The sequence below is a fragment of the Stenella coeruleoalba genome, assembly GCF_951394435.1.
Source record: "Stenella coeruleoalba genome assembly, chromosome: 2".
NCBI lineage: Eukaryota > Metazoa > Chordata > Mammalia > Artiodactyla > Delphinidae > Stenella > Stenella coeruleoalba.
The window spans coordinates 75437126-75460194 of NC_137147.1; the positions used below are offsets into that span (position 1 = coordinate 75437126).

At 53.8% G+C, this 23069-nt stretch overlaps 1 protein-coding gene across 4 annotated transcripts; it reads right to left on the reverse strand.

Moving 5' to 3' along the window:
• Positions 1 to 43: 43 nt before the first annotated feature.
• On the reverse strand, positions 44 to 21213 carry ARHGEF40 (Rho guanine nucleotide exchange factor 40). Of its 4 annotated transcripts, none has more exons than XM_079915100.1 (24): positions 21007 to 21213; positions 18234 to 18431; positions 16365 to 17616; positions 16051 to 16218; positions 15797 to 15917; positions 15160 to 15256; positions 14969 to 15049; positions 14720 to 14836; positions 10481 to 10576; positions 10260 to 10375; positions 9758 to 9884; positions 8051 to 8173; positions 7810 to 7953; positions 6701 to 7311; positions 6340 to 6574; positions 5892 to 5978; positions 5076 to 5291; positions 4189 to 4359; positions 3206 to 3383; positions 2159 to 2263; positions 1786 to 1929; positions 1147 to 1277; positions 686 to 730; positions 44 to 565 (listed from the first exon to the last, which is right to left on the reverse strand). In XM_079915100.1, exons 1-23 carry the CDS (start codon positions 21007 to 21009, stop codon positions 689 to 691), a joined length of 4563 nt encoding a protein of 1520 aa, XP_079771226.1. In that variant the 5' UTR covers positions 21010 to 21213; the 3' UTR covers positions 44 to 565; positions 686 to 688. The 4 variants fall into 4 exon arrangements, with proteins under 4 accessions (XP_079771226.1, XP_079771225.1, XP_079771228.1 ...); XM_079915099.1 differs by having other exon boundaries at positions 16051 to 16236; XM_079915102.1 differs by lacking the exon at positions 1786 to 1929.
• Positions 21214 to 23069: the final 1856 nt, after the last annotated feature.

Below are 23069 nucleotides of genomic sequence, written 5' to 3' on the forward strand. Positions count from 1 at the left end.
CAACCCTGAGGTCTGCTCTAGCTCTTCGGAGACAAAGTGTGAGTAAATATATTTAATATAACAATAGTATTAAAATAACAGTTATTACATATATAAAGTTTGCAGTTCCCTAGCCCACCCTTCTATAATGGTTTGCATAGCTCCATTTCCTATGACACCCCAGAATGGAGTCACCAGGAACTGGCAGAGATGAGTCTTCTCAAGGAGGGTCAGGGGGCAGGACGAAGGGGCGAACATAGGCTGTCGGGGAAGGGCTGACATGGAGCGGTGTCTTGGGAGTATGCAGTGGCCCCGGATGGGGAAGGACTGGACGAGGGATAATTTCCCCACTTCCAGGGTATGAAGGCAAGCAAGTGTGGACACTCTGGTTCCTGCAGGAAGGCACCTGGCTGGGGAGAGCTAGAGACAGCAGTAGCAGGGAAACACACTGGTCCTTTGACCTCGTTTCTGTCCAAGAAGCAGAGGGAAGGAATTCAATGCTCTTCCAGTCCTCCACTATGTCCCCCCAGCATCCCAGCCCAAAGCGTGCTGAGAGGAGGGGCTGTAGCCAAATTCCGGATCTTCTCTAGAAGCCAGGAAGGAAAAGGGAAGATGGGTTGGGAGAGAGAAGAAGCTGACTCCCAAGCCACTGGGGAAGGGAAGAGGGAAGGCTGTAGGATGTGGTAGAAAGCGGGTACCAACTCACCAGTCACAGAGGTGTGGTGGGGTCACTCAGGGCTCGGGCGTGACTCTGAGGGAAGAGAAACTGCGGTGAATTTAAAGGATAAGAAACGACCTCTTATATAGAGAGGTTATATAACCTTTCTCTCTCTCCCAAGCCTGTCAATTAGTTCACCCCTCTTTCCTCCCCAGAGTTCCTGAATTTTGCTGATTTAATCCAAGTCTAGGCTGTTAGAATTCTCCCCTTTCTATCACTCCTGCCCTCCACTCCTTATTAAAGATTCACTTCTGACCTTGAGCCCTCTCAGCCAGGCCTGGGGAAGAGGAGAAGGGCAGACTGGACAATACATCCCTCCAACCTGTAGCCTTGCTGGGAGCACAGGCTCACTGGTCCCCCTGCCCCTCATGGGCTGAATGATCAGAAGAGCCCACCCAGAAAGTGTCCGAAGAGACTACCCCATTCTCAGCCCTATTGCAAGGACTTACCTGTCGGGAAAGCCCTAAGATCCCTCCACTGGCCAGGATGGGAGTGCTGCTCCCAGGGTGTGGGCGTTGCAGGCTGGGACTGTTTCTTGGTCCTGGGGACACATCTCCAGAAGAGGCAAATGTTTCTGGGGCTGGAGGGGAAGCTAGGGTGAGAGCAGGGTATAGAACCCCTCTAGATTACCTTAAGTAACCAAGCTGCTCCGTCAGGGAAGAAAAAGCTCCAGAGCAACAGGAAGCTGTAAGTCACCATAGCAATCCAGTTGCAAGAGAACCCCCCCTACCAAGAGGCAGGAAACTGTCAGCAGCATCATTAGAGCAACCAGAGAGGAAGCGACAGGAAACGGTAAGGATTGCCGTGGTGAACCAGGAGGGTACAACAGGAAGCTGAAGCAGTTTCCATAGAAACCCAAGGAGGGCTAGAGAGAGAGGGGTACAGAGGAAGTGCTTCTTAGCAACAGGCTGCTGTAAGCATTACCCTAGCAACCAGATGGAAGGCTCTTTTAGCAATGGGGAAGCTGTACATAGTTGTCATGGCAGCTGGGCCCCTTGGCTAGAGAAAGGAATTGCTCAGCAGCAAGCAGCCTGAACATCACCACGATGACCCAGCTGTTGGGAGCCACCCCTTGAGAGGTGCCTCACCCAGGGAAATTTGCTTGACGTCCAGATCCCAGGCCTCCTCCTCGACGCGGGCAGGCAGGGAACAGGCTCCCGGGGAAAGACCGGGAAGGGAGGGGCCGGCATGCTCAAAAGATGACACGGCCACCGAGGCCCGGGTGCGGGCGGCTGCAGAGAGCGGGGGGTGGAGGGGTGGGGTGCTGGTGTGGGAAAGCCCTCCTGGCTCCCTGAAATGACCCTGAGCTCATAGAGGGCCTCCCAGTCACTCCCACAGTTTCTGGGAAGACATATCCACTCATGACCTTTCCTCATTTTCCACCATGCCTCCTCACTGCTTTCACTCTCAAGGTCTTGACTGCTGGAGGCCACCCCCCACCCCCAGCACTGTGGCCCTCACCTCTTCCAGTGAGCAGGGCACTCAGCGTCCGCTCCCCAAGGGCTTTGATGTCCAGGAAGGGTTTATTCCCAATTCCCATGGAGACCATCTGCTGCACTCGGAGCTCTAGGGAACAGAGACCCTGTTACCAACCTCTTTGCTCCTTCCCAACTCTCATTCCTCCCTCTCATTCCTCTGGTGTCTCGTTACTCTTCCTGTTGACTGTTATGACATGGATGGTGATCGTGTCCTCGACTTCCCCCTCGGACTTCTGTCTCTTCTGTCCTATATGTTGCATCCTGCCCATTTGTCATTCCGGCTTCCCAACTTCTTTTTTTTTTTTTTTTTTGTGGTACGCGGGCCTCTCACTGTTGTGGCTTCTCCCGTTGCGGAGCACAGGCTCCGGACACGCAGGCTCAGCGGCCATGGCTCACAGGCCCAGCCGCTCCGCGGCATGTGGGATCTTCCCGGACCGGGGCACGAACCCGTGTCCCCTGCATCGGCAGGCGGACTCTCAACCTCTGCGCCACCAGGGAAGCCCCCAACTTCTCTTCTAATACCTTCTTCCCTTTATCTTGGGCATTAAGAGCAAAACTCACGGTTTTACATACCTTTACAGTTTATCAAGTGCTTCCATATATATCACCTTATTTAATCCTTCCTATCATACCAAGATGTAGATGTTACTTTCCATTTTTCAGATTAGTGGAATGAGGTTCAGAGAATTAAAAACAAAAACTAGCAAAAGACCTCCCAAAACAAAACAAACAAACTAGTCCTGGTAACACAGCAATCAAGTTCTGGAAGGCAGGTCCGGTGAGCACCCTCTCACTCTCTTTTGCCCAACCATTTGCGCTTGCCTCCCTGAAATCCGCTAGCTTCCTCTTTCCTTTTAGCGCACCTTAGATTAAGTTCTGTCTCAGCAATCTCTCTCACGTCAGATCTTCAATCTTCTCATACGTCATTCTCCATCCTACACCCTCTTTCCCCTGGGCACTCTCCACACTCTCCAGCTAACCTGCCATAACCTTGATCCCAAGCACACCCTCTCCCAGCTCTGCCTGGTACCCTTGTTGTGGGCCGCCTGTCTCCACAGCAGCTGGGCAATAGAACTCGTCCACTTGAGTTTGATCTCTGGTGAGGCTGCTTGCAGAGTGTACGCCTCTCGTGCACGCCGCCGCCGAAACCACAGCTCAAAGCAGAGCCCGCTGTCCCCGATGTTTTCTGTTAGCCCCATGTCAGCAGTCTGAGAAAAAGCGGAGGAGAGTGGGTGAAGACGGAGTGTATTCTGGCTAGATGGTACCACGTGGAAAAGCACTACACTTAGCCTGGCATCTGGTAGATGCTTAGTAAATGTTTGCTCAACACCTACAGTGCGCCAAGTGCTCTGCATTTAGTCTATAACAAGCACGATTTACAGAAGGGTGGTGCCCAGACACACAAAGCAACTTGTCCAAGGGCTTATCATAGCTTATCGGAGAAAGAATTCAAACTCATGGCTATGTTATTCCAAACTTAGGCTTTTTTCTCTATACTGGACTCTGCTGGAACTAGTGTAGGGGGACAAAGTCAGAAACTCTTAAGAGTCATGCCACAGCGCCTGATCTGGGACTAGGCCGCTATTGATGTTTATCTGGATATCAAGGCTGTTTCCCTAAAGCAAGGCCTCCCTCCTCTTGGGTTCCTCAGTTCCGTCAAGTTAAGCTATATTTATAGTGTCCTTTCTCTTCCTCCCCCAGGGACCATCCCTAACTCAGAAAGCATGTGTGTTCTTAATGGGAAAGGTCCTCCCCACTTCTGGTTTGGAATGCCTCATGAATCCCCTGCATGAATAAGGAGAACCCCATGGAGGAGACCAATGACAGGAACTTCTGTCACCTCGACACCCTAACCTGATGTTTGATTACAGGCCAAAGCCTGTTCTAGATGATATAGATTCTGAACCTGGGTTGGGATTGAATTTCCAGAACACTCTGCGTTCCCAAGAAGAGCATGACTTCCTGTCCCATCCCCATGGTTTCCCAGGCCCACCCCACCTCCAGGCATCGTACCTTAAAGGCCTGCTTATAAACAAAGGTCTCTGACCCCCCCTCAGGGCCCTTGAGCTTGCTGAACAGGAGGAGATGCTCAAAGAGAAAGACGTGGCGAAGGCACTTTTTCCGGCCACAGATGACTGTGAAAGGGTCCCGGTGCAGGAGTTGTCCCTGCTCCTTCAGATCTATCTGGGGAAAGCAAAAGGAAAGGTCATTGGCCCCGGAGCCCTTTGTGTATATTTTACGGGGAGTCAAAATGGGATTTATAGGGCCAGGGGCCGAATGCACTGGTTCTCAGGCAGAGTCAGGAAATCAGGGAAGCCCTTGGCCTAGAATCCATCCACTGGTCACCATGCACAGCACACCTGGCCCAGCAGCACAGCCCTGCCTCTGAAGATAGAAGGTACATCACACAGTAGGGCTTATAGCCTCCAATGGGTAAGCCTTTGCATGTTGGGGACCAAAGCACCATTTTGCCCCAGGAAGAGAATCAAATCAGCAAAGAACTGAAGGGAAAAGAGGTCTATCCTAGAGGAGGTAGGTTTCCAACCTGTTCTGGAACCTCAGGACTGGCAAGAGACTAAGGAGAGGAGAGTAAGGTATATGTTGAATGTTGAGATACAGGATGAAGTGCAGGGTAGATAGAAGAATTAGGAAAGGAGTAGGAAAGCACAGACAGATATAGGGTCACAGGATGTCGGGCAGGACATAGCTTCTTTATTTATAGACGAGAAAATTGAGCCCCAGTGAAGTTCAGTGACTTGACCAAAGCTATCCAGCTGGTTAGAAATTACAGCCTGGAGCCCTCTGACCTTGAGTCTAGTTTTCTGGTCACCAGCCCACACTGCTTCTGAGGCTACGAGGCTAGGCAGCCCGAGCTGGAGTGTCTGGAGCCACGGCCTCACCTCGCAGCCACGCACCGCCTCCACAGCCAGCAGGTCTTTGCCGCGGGTCTCTTGTTCCCGGAGCAGTTGCATGGCAGCCCCAAGGGCCTGGCGCTCAGAACTTGGTTCAGGCCCAGCTTCCCTTAGGAGCTCCTCCAGGAGCCGCCCATACCTGGCCAGCTGCTCCAGGGGCTGCTGCAGGGCCCGGGGCAGATGAGGGCCCCCCTCCATGGTGCCCTAGTTTGGGGTGGAAACAGATAGGAATGAGGGGAGGGGCTGGAGCTGTTCGGGTCTGAGCCCTTCAGGGAAGATGCGTGGTACTCTGGGTTTTTAGGGATAGGTCAAGCCCAGATACACCCAAAGGTAAGGCGAAAAACCTTCCCCCAGAAAGAAAGGAGGCAGGAGGGCTGCAGGAGATTCAGCTGTCCTCTATATCTTGAGGGAGAGTGGAAGAGGAATACAAGTAATCCCTTATATTCTCTGGCTTTTAACTTTTGAAATCACTTTCACATCTTTTGATGTGAGGCCTTTTGACCCTCAGCGACTCTCTTAGTTAGCTATAGTGAATACTGCCACCATTCACTAGATGAAGAAACAGCGGCCCAGAGGAATCAATACTATTGCCCAAAGTCCTCAGGTGGGTTGGATAAGAACCCGGGTTCACCTGGCTTCCAGTCCAGTGCTTGTCCCACCCTCAGCAATTCTGGGAGATTATTGGTAGGTGACATTCCTGGGTATATCCAGGAAAGCTTTTTTTCCCTGAGAGATTTTGAGGTTGGGTAGATTTTAGGTCTTCCTGGCCCCTCCCCTTCTCATGAGTGTTGGAGAAAAAGTTACCTTGGTTGGGGGGCTGAGGGCAGCCAGACCATTCTCCAGTTTGTGCCGGTGCTTCACATAGTGGGCGTAAAGGCTGAACTGGTCCCCCTGTGCCGGTAGGGAAGCGGTAAGTCATGTCCAGTGAGGCCCTGCAGACAAGCCTCTCCCTTTCCTCCTCCACATCCTGTAGAGCCCGAAGGAGGGACAGGCCACCAGGGAACACTCAGTCTGCTTGGGGAATGACAGGCTCCCGTGGAGAGAGCGAAGGCCAGGCAGCACTGGATGTCAGGGACACATGAGCTGAGTGGATCCAGGAGCCCAGCAAACGGCAGTAGGCGCCGGCGTTTGGGGCCACACGTTCTGGTGGTGGGTGGGGTCGGGGGGCGGATACTGAGAAGGAGGGACAAGCAGATGGGGCTGAGACATGTGAAGGGAGAAGCCCTGGAAGGAGTTTCAGAGGCTGACTCACATGGCGAAGGAAGCAGGCCCCAATGCGCAGGGGGTGGGTGGCGCAGCCCTGAAGCTCCCGCAGAAAGTGTGTCCGGTGGAAACTGCGGAGCCTCTCCCGGGCGCTCAGGGCCGCCTCCCAGGTGCCCCGCAGTTCAGGGGTCAGCTCAGGCCCAGCGGGTGGCACTGGCTCACTCAAGGTGGCCACGTACTCCTGCTCACAGGCAATCAGCTCAGACACCAGACGCTGCTGGGCGCTGCAGGTACAACGAGGAGTGACAGGGGAGGTTGTGGCATGGGAGGAACATGCCAACAGTATCATATTCTTTTCCTGCGGGCCAGCTGGGCCTGCCTCTTGGGCACCAGCTGGGCTGGGCTCTCACCTGATGCTTCGCTTGCGCTCCATCCGGGGGGTGCCTACTCCCCAGGGCCCTTCTGGGCCCCCGGCCCGGCCCAGCAGCACGTGTTCCCGGGGTGAGCACGTCCTGTCTACCACCTCCGTACTGGTGACCTCCAGGCCTCGGATCAGCACGGTCCTCGGCGGTCTGCCCTCTGCTTCCGGAGCCAGCTCGGGGCCCTCGTCTTCATAGTCCTCCCCACAGGGCGCCAGGGAGCAGTGGGACGGGGCTGCCCGCGGCCCGGGACTGCTGGGGAGCAGCAGGGAACGGAGGCTGGGTGAGGGGCTGTGGGAGCCCCGCTGGGCCCCTCCACTGCTGGCACTGTCTGCCCGTCGTCGCCGGTGGCCCCGTGGACTCGCCTCCGCTCCCAGCTGTTGCTGAACCCTCTTCTCCAGCTCTTGGCAGCGGGCCCGGCAGCGGCCCCACTCTCGCAGAGCCGCCGGGCTGCCCAGGTCCAGGGCCAGGGCCCGCATCTCCTGGAAGGTGCCAGCGCTGGGCTCCGGGGTGCGCCGCAGGGCCAGGGCTGCCAGCACTGCTTCCCGCCCCGGCCCAGCTCCTGCTAGCCTCGTGGAACCTTCGTCCACCCATTCATGTGCCTACAAGACCAAAGGGGTGGGGAGTGGCGAGGAGAAGGAGTGAGGTCCTCCGCCACTCCCACACGCTGCCCGATGACAGCTCCTGTCCTCCTTCGCTGATGGCTTCCCAAGGCCCACCACACCCCAGTCCTCTTAGAACACCTCCCCTCACTGTCCCGGCATCACGGCCTAGCGTGTCACTCTGAGCTGGTATGGAGACAGAGGGGCCTAGATGAAAGGATGGCCGATACTTACACAGAATTTACAAGTGGCAGACTCTGTACTATACCTGTTACATACTGCTTACGTAATCCTCACTCAGCCCTGTAAGGTAGGTGCCACGGGGCACACTCAGGTTTAGTATCCTGTCCCAAGTCATGCATCAAGTAGGCGGCAGAGCCAAGAGTCAAAGCCCAGGAGACGGCCTCCTAAGTCCCTGCTTCTAACAACTACCCGATCAGCTTCTCCAGGCAGAAGAAAGGCAGTGGTGGGCATAGAAGGAAGAGGCTCAGCACATACCTGCTGGAAGAAGCGCTGTAGCCGCAGAGCCCGGTGGAGGCCACTCTCAACCTGCTCCAGGCGCTGTTCAAAGATATCCAGAAGCTTCTGGGAGGCAGGGTCCTCCTCCAGGGCCAGGGCCTCCCTCGCCTGAGCCAGGCGCTCCTGGAGAAGGGAGTCTGCTCTCAGACCTGGCCCTCAGTCCAGTCTCCCCTTCCCTCCCCGCGTGTTTCCTCTCACCTGCCCCTCTCCCCCTTCTCACCTGAACCTCAGCACTGAAAGCCCGGAATCGTAGCTCTGTCTCCTGCAGGGCAGACAGGGAGTCTCCGGGCACAGCAAAGCTCACCAGCTGCTCCTCCCCCGGGCCCGAGAGCCACTGCAGCACCTGGGGCAGACAGGGTGGGAGAGCGGGGCCATGAGGGAGAAGGGCCCATGCAGTGGAAAGGAAAGCTGAGATCCAGCTCTGACCCGACCGCCCCACCCTGTTGAACCTTGGGGGAAACCATTTCATCTCAGCTGTAAAGTGGAAATGAGAACAGGGAATGGTGGTAGTTTCCACAAGGGTCGAGTAAAGTGAGTAAGCCATCTTTGTAAAGCACCAGTTGAAGGGGAGGCTGGGCTGGCCGGAAGCACTGAGAGATGCATGCTAAGGTTCCAGGGCTATGCCTCCAGGTGAAATAGATAAAACTGGGGCGAGCCAGAGGCACGAGGGCCAGGAGAAATGTCACATTCATAGAGCCTAGTGACAGGGGCCGGGCTTGGAGAGACATCCCAGGCTCCAGTTGCCTATTATGGGGCTCTAGGAGTCTCCTGTTGGTTCTGGGATATCTGACCAAAAAGGGATGGTAATTCTTCCCTCTGAAGAAAGCTTGGAATCTGGGGCGAGACAGCCTGAGGACGGGAAGTTTGAGAATGTTCCCAATAACCCGTGCCAACAATAAGCACTTCTACAGTCCTTTGCTGAAATCACTTGATCACCCGAACACCCTTGTGAGGTAAGCCTTACTATCACCCCCATTCTGCAGATGAGGACTTGGGAACTCAGAGATGCTTCCAGACTCGTCCAATATCTCACTCCTAGCAGAGAAGAACTCAAGCTGAACACTTTAGACTCCAAATCCTGTGTGCTAATAGTTTTTACACAGTGGGAAAACAGCTAATAAGCAAACAGACAGTAGGAGATACAAACCTTTGGATGCTGGGATGGAGGAAGCTAAATAGGCAGAAATCTCAGGAACAGAGAGCCCTGCCCCCACCCTGCTTTAACACTGACCCTGAGATGACCTTTCCCCTGAGGCCACATGCAGGTCCAGGAGGTGTTCACTTACCACACTTAGGAGCTATGGAGGAGCAATCAGATTTCAGTGCCCCTGCTACCCCACAAGGTAGGGTGGAGAGCAAATCCCTATGGAGTTCTTAACCCCAGGAGAAAAGAATCAAGGCTCAGAGAAGCCAGCTTTATTCCTGAATCTTTCCCACAAAGAGGCCTTGGTTTCCAAGGCCTTTAGCAGTTTCCATTGTCCTCTCCTTCCAAGGTGGAGGGAGGTAGGACCTTTCCGTCCTCAGGTTTGGGGATGACATTGCATAAGGGGTGGAGGGAGCTGGTATCGATAGACATTTGTTGCTTTTAAGCTAAGGAGGTAGGAACTCAGAATCAGTCGGCTCTTCCCAGAATCCCCTAGGGCACCTAAGCATCTCTCACAATCTCTAAGGATCCTTGATCAAACATCAGCAGTGGGAGGGGGAGATCTGGCTTCTCTTCTTTGCGGGTGCTGAGATGCTATCTCCCTCTTGTGAATCTCACACTGACCGTGATCAACTTCCAGGGGAGATGAGGAGAGAGGGAGGGCCGTGCGACCAGGCCAGGTTAGAAGAACACCATCAGCTGTAAGTATCAGTGGGAAAAGGGTGCTGGAGGCCAGGCCCCCAGGTGGAGTTAAGAAGCATGGGGGAGGAGGTCCTGGCTCACCTGCTGGAGTCGGTGCAGGCGTTGCCGCTGCTCCTGCTGTTGCACATGTAGGTTGGAAAGGCGCACGAGCTGGTGAATGGCTTCGTCCACCTCCTGATACAGTGTAGCTGGGCCTGGGCCCTCTAGCCTGGGTAGGGAGTGGGGGCAGAATGAACCACTGCCTTTGTCAAGCCTGCCCCGCAACCCCATCCCATCCTTGCATCCCAAGTGAGGGGTGGCACGGCATCCTGGGTCACAGTATGGGCCTGGATCTGAATCCTTACTCTTCCATTTACTGACCAACCTTGGCCAAGACATTAAACATTTCTGATCCTCCAAATCCCCATTGATAATCATATCTAGCACCTAGGGATGTTGTGAGAGTTATGAGATAAGTGGAGAAGCATATCTTGTCCAGATACATGCTTAGTAAGAATTATCTGGCAGCTAAGGTGAATTGGCGGCCCTCTGCTGTGTCTCCATCCTCCACGTCCACCTGCACCCACACACCCATCCCTCGTACTTGCTGCTGTGGGTGGAGCGCAGCCTCATCAGGATGGCTCCCCCATCCCTCTGCAGCTCCGTCAGCCGGGGATCTGCCAGTACCTTCTGTAGGGGCTCAGGCATTCCTGCCGCCTCCTGGGGGCCAGGGAGAAGTTGACAGTTGGGGTTCCACAAGGAGGTCCTCAGCTCAGCCCAGCCCCATCCCCACCTCATCCCCTTTCGTCGCATCTCATTTCCTACCTCTCCCTCTGGATCTGCTGCTCTCTCTAGCTCCTCAATGGCTCGCCGTACAGAGCCCAGCACACCTCGGCACAGGCGGCACAACCTTTCCACTTCCTGAGACAAACACACAGGAATGGAGTCCAGGGACAGAGTTCAGGATAAGGGGCCTAAGCCCTAGGGTGGAGGAGGGGCAACCCCAGAGACTTTTATGGGGGCAGTGCTGGGTTCAGTTCCTGACTTTGTCGCTTACTAATTGTATGACCTTAGGCAGGTCCAGAAACCTTCCTGAACCTCAGTTTCCTCAACTGTAAAGTCATGATAAGACACACTGGATTTAAAGGTTTAAAGAGATGATGGTAGGTAAGCAGCTATCATGGGCCTGGCACATTTTACAGCTTAGTAAACATGAATCTCCTTTCCCTCATCTGCACTGGCTCTTGACCCTATAAAACCCTTTTCTCTGCCTCTTCAGATGCACTTCCCCTTTGATCCACAGCTTAGAGACCATGTTACAGACCCCCTTTAATACTTGGCTCAGATCATGCTTATACCTCTTTTCTTGAATACTCACAGAATTTAGATTCATAGAATCAGAGATTATGTCACAGTTGCTGTACTGTGAGGGCAATGATCTTGAGGCTGGAATGCTGGTGCAGGGAGCAGGTACAGAAAGGCACCATCTCCGGAAGTAAGGTACATTACCTTGCTCAAGGTCACATGGAACCAGAACCAGCCTCTCTGACTCTCAGCTCTTTCTAGAACCCCAGTGATACTATTTTGCACTCTTCTCCAGTTGTTTCTGACTTATCATCCACCAAAAATGATATGCTGTTTAATGTCATTAAGAATTGCAAAAAGAGAAAATTACTGGCCAATATCACTGATAAACATAGGTGCAAAAACACTCAACAAAATACCAGCAAACCAAATCCAACAGTACATTTAAAGAATCATACACCGTGATCAAGTGTAATTTATTCCAGATATGCAAGGATGGTTCAACATCTGCAAACTGATCAACGTGATACACCATGTTAACAAAATGTAGGATAAAAATCACACGATCATCTTGATAGACGTGGAGAAAACTTTTCACAATATTCAGCATCCACTTATGATAAAAACTCTCAACAAGGTGGGTAAAGAGGGGACGTACCTCAACATAATAAAGGCCACTTGCAACAAACCCACAGCTAACATCATCCTCAATGATGAAAAGCTGAAAGCATTTCCTTTAAGATCAGGAATAAGACAAGGATGCCCACTCTCACCACTTTGATTCAACATAGTTTTGGAAGTCCTAGCCACAGCAATCAGAGAAGAAAAAGAAATAAAAGGCATCCAAATTGAAAAGGAAGAAGTAAAATGGTTACTGTTTGCAGATGAGATGATACTATACATAAAAAATCCTAGAGACACCACCAAAAAATGCTAGATCTCACCAATGAATTCAGTAAAGTTGCAGGATACAAAATCTATATATAGAAATCTGTTGCATTTTTATACACTAATACTTGACTATCAGAAAGAGAAATTAAGAAAACAATTCCATTTACAATTGCATCAAAAAGAATAAAATACCTAGGAATAAACCTAACTAAGGAGGTAAAAGACCTGTACTTGGAAAACTATAACACAGTGATGAAAGAAATTGAAGATGACACAAACAGATGGAGAGATATACCGTGCTCATGGATGGGAAGAATTAGTATTGTTAAAATGTCCATACTACCCAAGGCAATTGCAGATTCAAGGCAATCCCTATCAAAATATCAATGGCATTTTTCACAGAACTAGAACAAATAGTTCTAAAATTTGTATGGAAATACAAAAGACCCTGAATAGCCAAAACAATCTTGACAAAGAACAAAGTCAAGGGAGGTATCATGCTCCCTGATGTCAAACTATACTACAAAGCTACAGTAATCAAAACAGTATGATACTGGCACAAAAACAGACACATAGATCAGTGGAACAGAATAGGGAACCCAGAAATGAATCCACACACATATGGTCAATTAATCTATGACAAAGGAGGCAAGAATATACAATGGGAAAAGACCACCTTGGCAATAAATGGTATTGGGAATACTGGACAGCTACATGCAAAAGAATCAAACTGGACTACTTTTTCACACCACGCACAAAGATAAATTCTAAATGGATTAAAGACTTGAATGTAAGACCTGAAACCATAAAACTTCTAGAAGAAAACATAGGCAATACACTCTTTGACATCTTTCTTAGTAATTTTTTTTGCTGTACATGGGCCTCTCACTGTTTTGGCCTCTCCCGTTGTGGAGCACAGGCTCCGGACACGCAGGTTTAGCAGCCATGGCTCACGGGCCCAGCCACTCCGCGGCATGTGGGATCTTCCCAGACTGGGGCACAAACCCGTGTCCCCTGCATCGGTAGGTGGACTCTCAACCACTGCACCACCAGGGAAGACCAGTAATTTTTTTTTTGAGACTTCTCTTTATGCGAGGGAAACAAAAGCAAAAATAAGCAAACATATAACTAAAATGCTTTTGCACAGCGAAGGAACCATCAACAAAATGAAAATACTGCCTACTGAATGGGAGAAGATATTTGCAAATGGTATATCTTATAAGGGGTTAATATCCAAAATATACAAAGAACTCACACAACTCAACATCAAAAAAAACCAAACAACCCAATTAAAAAATGGGCCAAGGATCTGAATAAACCTTTTTCCAAAGAAGACATACAGATGGCCAACAGGCACATGAAAAGATGCTCAGCATTACTAATCATCAGGAAAATGCAAATGAAAACCACAATGAGATATCACCTCACACCTGTCAGAATAACAAGTATAGGTGAGGATGTGCAGAAAAGGGAACCCTCATGCACTGTTGGTGGGAATGTAAATTGGTGCAGCCACTATGGACAACAGTATGGATATTCCTCAAAAAATTAAAAATAGAACTACCATACGATCCAGCAATTCCACTCCTGGGTATTTATCCCAAAAAAGTGAAAACACTAATTAGAAAAGATATATGCATCTCTGTGTTAATTGCAGCATTATCTACAATAGCCAAGTTACGGAAGCAACTTAAGTTCCCATCAATAGATGAATGGCTAAAGACTATGTGGTATATACATACAATGGAATATTACTCAGCCATAAAAAAAGAATGAAATCTTGTCATTTGTGACAACATGGATGGACTAGAGGGTATTATGCTAAGTGAAATAAGTCAGACAGAGAAAGACAAATACTGTATAATTTCACTTATATTTGGAATCTTAAAAACAAGTGAACAAACATAACAAAACAGAAGCAGAGTTATAGATACGGAGAACAAACGGATGGTTGCCAGAGGGGAGGGGGGTGAGGAGAGGAGAGAAATAGGTAAGGGAGGTCAAGACATACAAACTTCCAGTTGCAAAATAAATGAGCGACGGGTATAAAATGTACAATGTGGGGAATAGAGTCAATAATTATGTGATATCTTTGTATGGTGACAGATGACAACTAGACATTATGGTGAAATGCATAGAAATATTGAATCACTATGTTGTGTACCAAGAAGTAACATAGTGTTGTAGGTCAATTATACCTCAAAAGCAAACAAACAAAACAAACTTATAGAAAAAGAGATCAGATTTGTGGTTACCAGAGGCAGGAGATGAGAGGGAGGGGGAATTGGATGAAGATAGTCAAATTTCCAGTTATAAGACAGGTAAGCACTAGGGATGTGATGTACAACATGATAAATATTAATATAATTAACTCTGCTGTATGTTATATATGAAAGTTGTTAAGAGTAAATCCTAAGAGTTCCCATTACAACGAAAAAATTTTTTTCCTATTTCTTTAATTTTGTATCTATAGGAGATGATGGCTGTTCACTAAACTAGTGGTAACCACTTCATGATTGTATGTAAGTCAAATCATTATGTTATACACCTCAAACTTGTTAAGTGCTTGTTCAATTATATCTCAAAACTAGAAGGAAAAAGAAAGAATTTATTTAATATACTCGTCTCATCTCCCTGGTAGCCCAGGGCACATGCACAGTCTTTTGCTCATAAATACTTGTTGAATTGAATTTGCTCATAAACACTTGTTGAATTGTGAACCATAAATATTTATTGAACTAAATGGAAGGGAAACCACTTTTTCTCAACCCCTTGGTCATGTCTCAGATCTGTCCTCTCTCTCCTAGAATGTCCTCTGCTGGGTCACTCCTGGCTCCCAGTGTCCTGAGTGGGGGAGGTGAAGCTTACCTTGTGTGTCTCTACCCAGTGGCTGGGAGAGGGGTCCCTGTGACCTCCCAAGTCCCACTGCAGCTCCTCTGGCTTGGCCACTCTTTTCAGATCACTCTCTGACAGCAACTCAGCACCCTGTAGACATGTGAAGGCAGGGGGTTTCTGGCCTGGGCGCCTAGGGATTCAGGGACTGGCCTGGGGCTCCAGCCAGCCTCTTCTTCTCTCTCCACTACTTATGGGGACTAGGTGGGAGTGAGGGGCTCAAACCTGAAATCCATGGAGTTCAGTTGGAGGGTCATCATGAGTGAGAAGCAGCAGCCGCTGAATGACGGGAGGGTCTCCTGAGTCCTGAAGGCAGAGAAGAATAACCCTAAATTGTGGGCAACAGGGTGGCCTGGAATGACCACTAGGGAAGAGTCAGGACCCAGAAGAAGTACTTGTCTCAAGAGGTTGCTTACCTGAAGTTGACTCAGGACAGGAATGAGTGCTGGAGGCAGTGCGGGTGCCTTGCGAAGGTCCAGCAGGACGGACAGCCCCAGTACCTGTAGGTCAGGCCTGTGGGGGCAGAGGTTGTGTGTGTGTGTGTATGTGTGCGTGTGTGTGTGTGCGTGTTAATGTTACTCATCCTCAGGAGAAGTTAGTTCCTGGCGATGGGCAAAGTGTCAAAGTCTCAGACATGTGTCCAAGAGGTAGTGACCTAGCAATTAGGAGTCTATATTCACATGGCTACTGGGTCATGGGATCAGGGATTAAAAAGTTAGGAATTCTGTGCTCTGGAAGGGTATGAATTCAACGCCAGCACCTAGCATACTGCCTAATAGGTTCTGGTGCTCAAGAAAGAGTTGTTGAATGAGCTAATCAAGGTTCTGATAAACTAGGTTGTGTCTTAGGATACTGAAAGTCAGCAGTGTTGATTTTGAGGATTGATGAAGATATGCTGCAAGTTGGGTTGGTAAGGTCAGAGAGCAATGACTTGAAAATCTGAGGGTTGAAGAAGTAGGTATCCTAGAGGGCAATGTCTTGAGGAGAGGGGAGGGCAGGGTGCTCACGACCCAGGAGGTTAGTATGCCAGCTGCCAGCCTGGGCCTCAGTTACCTGAGCAGTGAGTGGAGGTAATGAAGAGCAGTGCTCAGCACGTCTTCGGAGGGTGGAGGCTCCTCAGGAGGGCACGGTGGGGTAATGGTCAGCAGAGCTCGCCCACTCTGATCCACCCCTCCTGAAGACACAAAATGGTCCCGGCTGGGGGCAGGCCTTGGCTACCTCCCATCCACCCTGCCTCCCTCCCCAGCCCGCCCCGGAGGCTTCTCCTTCCTCGACCCCTTTCCCTTCAGCCACTGCTGCCCACTGACCAGTCAGGACGAGACATCCAGACGACATTAAGTCCCAAGCTACACCAGGGTCATCAGAGCTGGAGACTGGAGTGGCCTCTTCCGGGATGCTGTCCCCTTTCACTTCCTGCACAGTCTCTGGGGATGGTGCCAGGGGGTCAGACAGGAGCCCTTCTGGATTGCTGGGCCCTGCAGGCACAGGCAGAGCTATGGGCCTGAAGTGAGGACAGGTCTGGCTACTCTGCTCCCACCCTCACCTCCGCTCTTCCTGCAGCCCCGTTCCCTAGGCCTCACCTACCCCGGCCCTTGCCCCACTGGCCTCGGTGTCATCTCACCTGCCACGCGCACCAGCCTCGGCCCCTCCGGCTCTCTTTCTCTGGCCCTCTCTTCTACAGGCCCACAGGCTTCTGGGGGCCGAGGCTCTCCTTCGTCTGCTGGTTTGAGCTCCTCTCTCGGCTCAGGGTCTGGCTTCCCCGAGCCTTCGTGCTCCTCCTTAACTGGGCCACATCCTGGAAGCTCGTGTTCACTTGGTGGGGGCGGACTGACAAGGGCTTCCTGGTGGCTGGTCTCTTCCTTGTCCCCGGGGCTCAGTGGGGCACTGTCTCCTCCTCGGTTAAGAGCCCCTCTGCCTGCAGCTCGCTTCTTTCTCCTGTTTCCCTTGCCTGCTCTCCGAGGGGTACCGGGTGGCCCTTCAGCCCCCTGGCCTGCTCCTCCTCCGACCTCCCCTGGCCTCAGGGGGCAAAACTCAGAGGCTTCCCCCAGCGCCTCTGCTGGGGGCTCAGACACCTCCAGGGCTGCTGCCTCAGGGAGAGCCTCAGCCTCGGCTCCCGGGGGACACGCAGGGGAGGCTCCAGTGCTGCTCCCCTCACCCGGTGGGCGGGCTCCGTCCTGGTCCCGAGGCCCCAGGCCCTTCTGGTGCATCCATGCCCGGTGTCTCCGATGCCGGCCCTTCCCTCCAGCACCCTTGCGTGTGGGTACCGTCCGGGTCCTGGAGAGGCCCGAGGAGCCGTCAGCGTCCGTGGGGCTCCCCCTCACAGGCAGCGTCACCTCCAGCAGCTCCACGTACTCGCCCTCAGGTCCTTCAGCAGGGGCATTGTGCCCATCCCCGGGACTCCGAGTGCCCAGGGCCTCCTCAGGGAGTGGAGGGCTGGGGAGCCCTGGGGGGCCGGAGGGCACTTCTGGGGGAAGTGTGCTTGGCCGATGTCCAACCATGAGGCCCCCTTTGTGTACAAATCGAGGGCAGATGAGCTCGGCCCAGGGCAGTCGCTGAATCCCAGAGGGTGCAGACAGAAGGCAGGTGCTGAGGCGACCTGTTGGCCTGTCCTTATTGACGCCTTGTAGCCACTCAGGTGTGAACAGGTAAGCACAAGCCTCATTGGGCACAGGCAGTTCCTGCACTCGCCCACCCCCTGGGGCCAGGCACTTGAGTGCCAGGCGGGGCGCTTGGGCTGCTGAGGGCACCACTTGCAGGTAGAAGTCTCCCGGGCGCAGCAGCTGCCAGGGGAGTGCTGCTAGCTGCACCACTACCTGCTCATGCAGGCAGAGGGGCCAGCCCTCGTGGAAGAAGAGGAAGCCGCTGTACTGGGCCTGGGGAGAGAGGGGCAGGCTGTGCTCAGGCCTCTGCTCATGAAACCAGCAGGAGGGGGCAGTTAGAATAGGGCTACCCTAGGCAGGAGTGGCCTTATGCCTGGTGGGTTATAACCCCAGGGGAGCGGGAGGAGATATCTTGGGGTGTGCATGTGACAGAGGAAAGGATTGGGACCGATCAGTTTTCTGGGTAGCAAGCTTCTCTAGGAAGCTAGTTCCATGAGTGGGAGAGTAAGAACTGAGTCAGTATAAAGACATGGTCAGCAGATGCCGTTGCCTTGGAGGAGCCGGAGACTCTTGGAAGTTCTTTATATCTGTAGAAGTGACTCTGTTGAGTCATTTCTGGGGGAGTTAGTATCTTGAAAAATTGATATGAGGAGGGAATGTCTGGAATGTGGTCTGGAGGGTCAGGGTCTTTGGGAGCTGATGTTTCTAAGGGGTCAGTATTTGGGGAAGATGAGTGTCTATGTGTTAGCATGCGAATGGCACGTGCCTATGGGGGGACCAGTATCAGGGGAGGCGATGTCTCTGGATGAGGGGAGATTAGTCAGTCTGACTGGTGTCTTGGGTGAGGCAGTGGCTCTTAGGGGAGATAGAACAGGGATGCATTCACTCACACAGGCTTCCTGCTGGACCTTGGCAAGCAGGTGCTTGGCGGGCACCAGGAAGTCCAGCGTGTACCTCAGCGCATCCTCCCGATAAGTCCTCTCCACCACCTGGAACACTTGGCCCAACAGTGTAGGGGCTGTTGCCTCGAAAGGTGGGTACAGGGCAGCCAAAGTACTCTGCACACAGTCCTCTACTGGCTCAGGCTCCTGGGAGAGACAAGACCAGGCTGCAGATCCCTAGAGATCCCCCGAGCATGGCTCCTTGGAGGCTGGCTGTGTCCCCCAGGGGCCCCATCACGTACAGAGTGTGTGCAGAGAGACGACAGGAAATGCTGGCTGAATGAGATGGGAGTGGGGCTGGCCCAGTCGCAGTGCACAGCCCTAGCAGTATACTCTGAGACGCTGGCTTTGGAGATCTGAGGAGACTCTTGTGAAGGACTTTGATTAGGGCTGCGCCTGGTTCTTGTAAATTGCAAGGATTGCATAGGCCCTCCTCAGGAAGAGATGGGCCCCTGGGCCATCAGGGAAGTCACTGATGGCTGAGAGCTCCGGAGGGTGGAGCCCTTTTACACAGCCCTCCTGCCAGTCCCTCTTCTCAGGGCCTCCCACAGAGACCCCCGTCTTAAGTAGAGGTACCACCAGCCATGAACGATCATATGCTAGAGATGTTCATTGGGTGGGAAGAAGGAGGACTGAAGGGCTATCTGTCTTGAGTCTTTCGAGCACCCCTCATCCTCTCCCAGAGTGGCTCTACAGCAATCACCCATTCCCGGAGCATGTGGGATTGGGTTACAAAGACTTGGGTGGGGACAGTTGAAAGAGGAAAAAGTCACAAAAGGAACTTGTAGGGAAGGGAGGAGGAGGCCTTGCTGGTATGTATTGGAGCTGAAATATTTTCTGATTCCTGTAGGGCCTCTCCACCAACCTCCACCCGGAGCCACTATCTCAAAAGTCTCAGCCTTGCTTCCTCCACACTTGTGTCCCTAAGTGAATCAGTAGGCTATCTTTCTCCATCTCATACCCTAAACAGCCACCCCTCTGGCTATTCCTCTGCAAACCTATTTGTCTTTCAAGGTGGCTGTGAAATTCCTTTTATCAGATTTCTTTGCTGTGACGGGGCAAGGGGGAAGCTCGCTGAAGTGTTTATCTAGTTCTCTACTCCCCATTGCAACCCGCCCCCACCGCCCGCCTTCGCCCTGAGGACAATACTGCATATTTCACTTTAAGTCCTCTCAGCCTGAGTGTTGCCTGCCTGTCCCGACCGTCTGAGAAGCGAGGCAGCCACTCCGGAGACCGACAGTCAGTGCGTCAGCACAGAGACCCGGCCCCAAGGTGTGTGGGCGAGCAGACAGACCCCCCAGTGTTCCGGGGACCCGGCCAGCGCCGGGAGCGTGGGTGGGGGGAGGGTGGAGATGGGCGCGGGGGAGGCAGAGTGGGCCGTCCTCTCCGAGGCCTGGAAGGGGGAGCTAGAGTTGGAGCTGCGAGGCAGCTGCAACCCATTAGGGGCGGTGAGCTCATGGCTGAGTGAGAGTCTCAGCCACAGGAAACGGCAGCGGCAGGAGGGGAGGAGGGGTATGGGGTGGGAGGGGGCGGGCAGGAGCTCAGAGACCGGCCTCCAGCCGGCCCGGACCAAAGAGGAGACCAGAGAGACTGAGTCAGCTCTCCCTGGCCCAGTTCCTCTTTCTTCTTGTTCCAGCCTCCCTGCCAGGGGGTGCCCTTCCTTCTGTAGAGGAGCAGCCCCGGTTGTTCTCCTCCCCCTCTCCACCCTGCGGTGAGCGCCCCCTGGCAGGGCCTCTCCCCCTCCTCCGTTCCCTGCGGTGAGCGCCCCGTTGGCCGTGCCCCCCCCATCCCTCCCGCAGTGGGCGCTCTCCCTGGCAGTGCCCACACCTGCAATTACTCTTCAGAGAGTACTTTTGGAGCGAGAGTTCACAGGAATAGTGTCCACTCCTGTTGGCATGGACGTCCCTTAACAGCACCCTCCTGCTTCCTGTGCCCTGAGTTGCTGCTGCCAGGGTCCCCAACCCGCGGCAGGGAGCTCCTGTCGGTGTCCCCTCCCCTCTGCAGCGGGAATGCTCTGGGACAGTGTTTCTGTTCCCTGCAGCGTGAGCTCGGGGGCACTCCTCTCCCCCCGCACCGCATCTCGTGTCGCCTCTGGCAGCGTCACGCCCCCGGGCACTGTGAGCCCCCTCCCCACTCTGTCCACCACTCTGAGGTAGCCTCTCTTTCTCCGCGGGAATTTCCCTTTTTGGCCAGGTCCCTGGCCCCAGCCCAGCCACAGCTGTGGCCGGTCCCCCAGGGCCGGATGGGTGGGCCCGGCTCACCGGGCTGGGGACTGGGATGGAAAATGGTGGTGCCAGGCAGGTCAGTTCTCATGACCCGAGCCCGGGCCCCTGCCAGGGCCGCTGCAGTCCAATCCCGCAGGGGTCTCCCGCGGGTAAGGAGCTGGGACCGGGAGGGGGAGGGAAGATCCTGCAAAGGAAGGCACACGTCGGGACAGAGGAGGGCGAGGGGAGGTGTGTGGATTAGAGGGAGAGACCTAAGGGAGGTTGGGGGAAGGGGCGGAGAAGAGGAGGAAGAAAGGAGTGAGGGCAATACCCAGTGGGGACAGAGCCAGACAGTGGGGCAGACAGATCAAAGAAAAGAAGGGGGGATGGGAGGGAGGAGAGTCCCAGGAGCGCTCAAGAGTTCCAAGCAGGAGAGAGAGGCACCCAGCTGGGGGCTGGCGATCCACAGCGGGCTGCGGGAAGGCGGAGGGGACACCGGGTTGCGACGCGGGACTCACCATGGCTCGGCTCGGGGCCGCGTCCGACGCTCGGGCGGGCGGGCGGGGCCGGGCGCGCCACCGCCTCCCTCCCGCCGCTCGCGTCTCGCCGGGTCTGGCTAGGGGACAGCTCCGGCCGCGGTGGCGGCTCGGCCAGCTCGGGCTCCCAGGCCGCGGGGCCCCACCAGGGAGGGTCGAGACGGCCGCCCCTCCCCGCCCCGCCCTTCAGTGCCCGCCTCCGCCTCCGCGTCGGACCCCCAGCCGGGACTCCCTCTCCCGCGCCTTGCCTCTGGCCGCTCCCCCTACGCCCCCACCCGATCTGCCCAGCTCTCCCGCAACACTCTTCTTCCTTCTCCCCGCCCTCCAGCCGGTAGCCCCGACCCTGACCCTCGGAGGCCCGTCCCGCCGAGGACGCCCCTCTTTTCCCGCCACCGCCTAGCTCCCTACGGGATCAGTTTAGTCTCCGCAAGGGACAGTCCAGAGGCTGGGGCGTGCATGAAATCCGTGGGGTCCCCAGCCTAGGACTGGAGTCGTTTGATGGCCGGAAGCCTCCTGACTCCAACTCGCCTGGGAACCTCTTCACCCCTCCATTGCCAGATTTTGGCAGCACCTGGGGCTCAGAAGAGACCTCCCCCCAAAACCCCTGCCCTCTTCCCGTGGAGCCGAGGGCAGGAAAATCGGGGGATTCCTCCCACTCTCCAGGGCCTTGCCCGCCTTCCTCCTTCCCCTCCCATCTCCTCGGGCCTCGAGCCTTCGGGCTCCGACAATGGGCTCCTCTGTGCGGCCTGGGGAGGGCGGAGGCGTGGGGGAATTAGGGAGCGATGAAGGCCTGGGGAGGGGGGTGGGTGTCGAGGCTGAATGCGCGCGGGGTCCCGGGATCAGGATCCTCCTGCAGGGGCGTGCGCTTCGGCGGACGTTTTCTGAGTTCTTTCCTCACTGCCCCTTCCCCTCCGCATCCCCTATATCTCCCTTAGCTAGCGGAGGGAAGGCACCAGACCCCCCGTTCAGCCCCACTATCCGGTACTGGATACCAGACCCTTCCTTCTTATGGGGTGGCGAAAGAGAGTCTCCCAGGGCCGCTAGGGCTCTTGGCGGCGGGGATGGCTGTCTGACGCAGTAGACAAAGGGGGTAGGCTAGTTAAGAAAGTTCTATTCTCACCCATCCTCCACCGCGTCTGGATGGGAAATGAAGCCCTGGCGAGGGTCCCCCAGGAGGGCTGGGGGAGGCTTAGGCATAGCAGGGAGATGCCTTGCCCCTCCTCTGAGCAGGCACCGGGAAGTCCTGCAGGGGTGGGGGGCGTGGGGAGGGGCGCTTCTAAAGGGTGGGCATTATGAGAAGATAGGAAAGCCAAATAGACCCCAGAGACGGACGTGAAGGCAAGTACCACTGCGACTGCGGGGTAGCGTTTAGAAAACGTCCTGCCGGTGGATGCAGCTCCTACGAAGCCAGGAGGCCGGAGCCTCAGGGAAGTCTTTGGCACAGAGGCGGGCGGGAGGGAAGTGGGGGGGGGGGGCACGGCGTCGCCTAGGTGATGGGCTCTTCTCTCACCTCCTCAGAAGGCTAATCTCCGTCCTTTCTCCACTCCTCCGGGACTGGAAAAGAGGAGAGAGAAAATGTTCATCTTTCTTGGAGGCAAGAAGATCCCTTTGCTCCATAGCATCAAAAACAAAAAACAAAAAAAACCCAAACATAATCTAGGGCATCAAACCTCAGTGACCATCTTCCCAGCAGAGTTAGAGGCAGGGAGCTGGAGATCTTTTCCATCAATGGGTTATGGGCCCTCTAGTCATCCAGACTCTCCAGCTTCCTTATAATTAGTGCCGAGAACTGGGAGAGTGAGATTTTGCTACCCCCTGGTGTCCACTCTGTAAATGCTGCCCAGTGGTTGGTTACAGAGACCAGAATTTAGGGAATTTTCTTAGGGGGTGTATTATGAACCTTATTCACTTGTTTCAAACCCAGCTCGCCCATTCCTAGTGTTGACAGAGTCTGAACTTTCCCTTACCAGGTCTTACATTCTTTTTTTTTTTTTTTTTTTTTTTTTGCGTTACGCGGGCCTCTCACTGCTGTGGCCTCTCCCGCT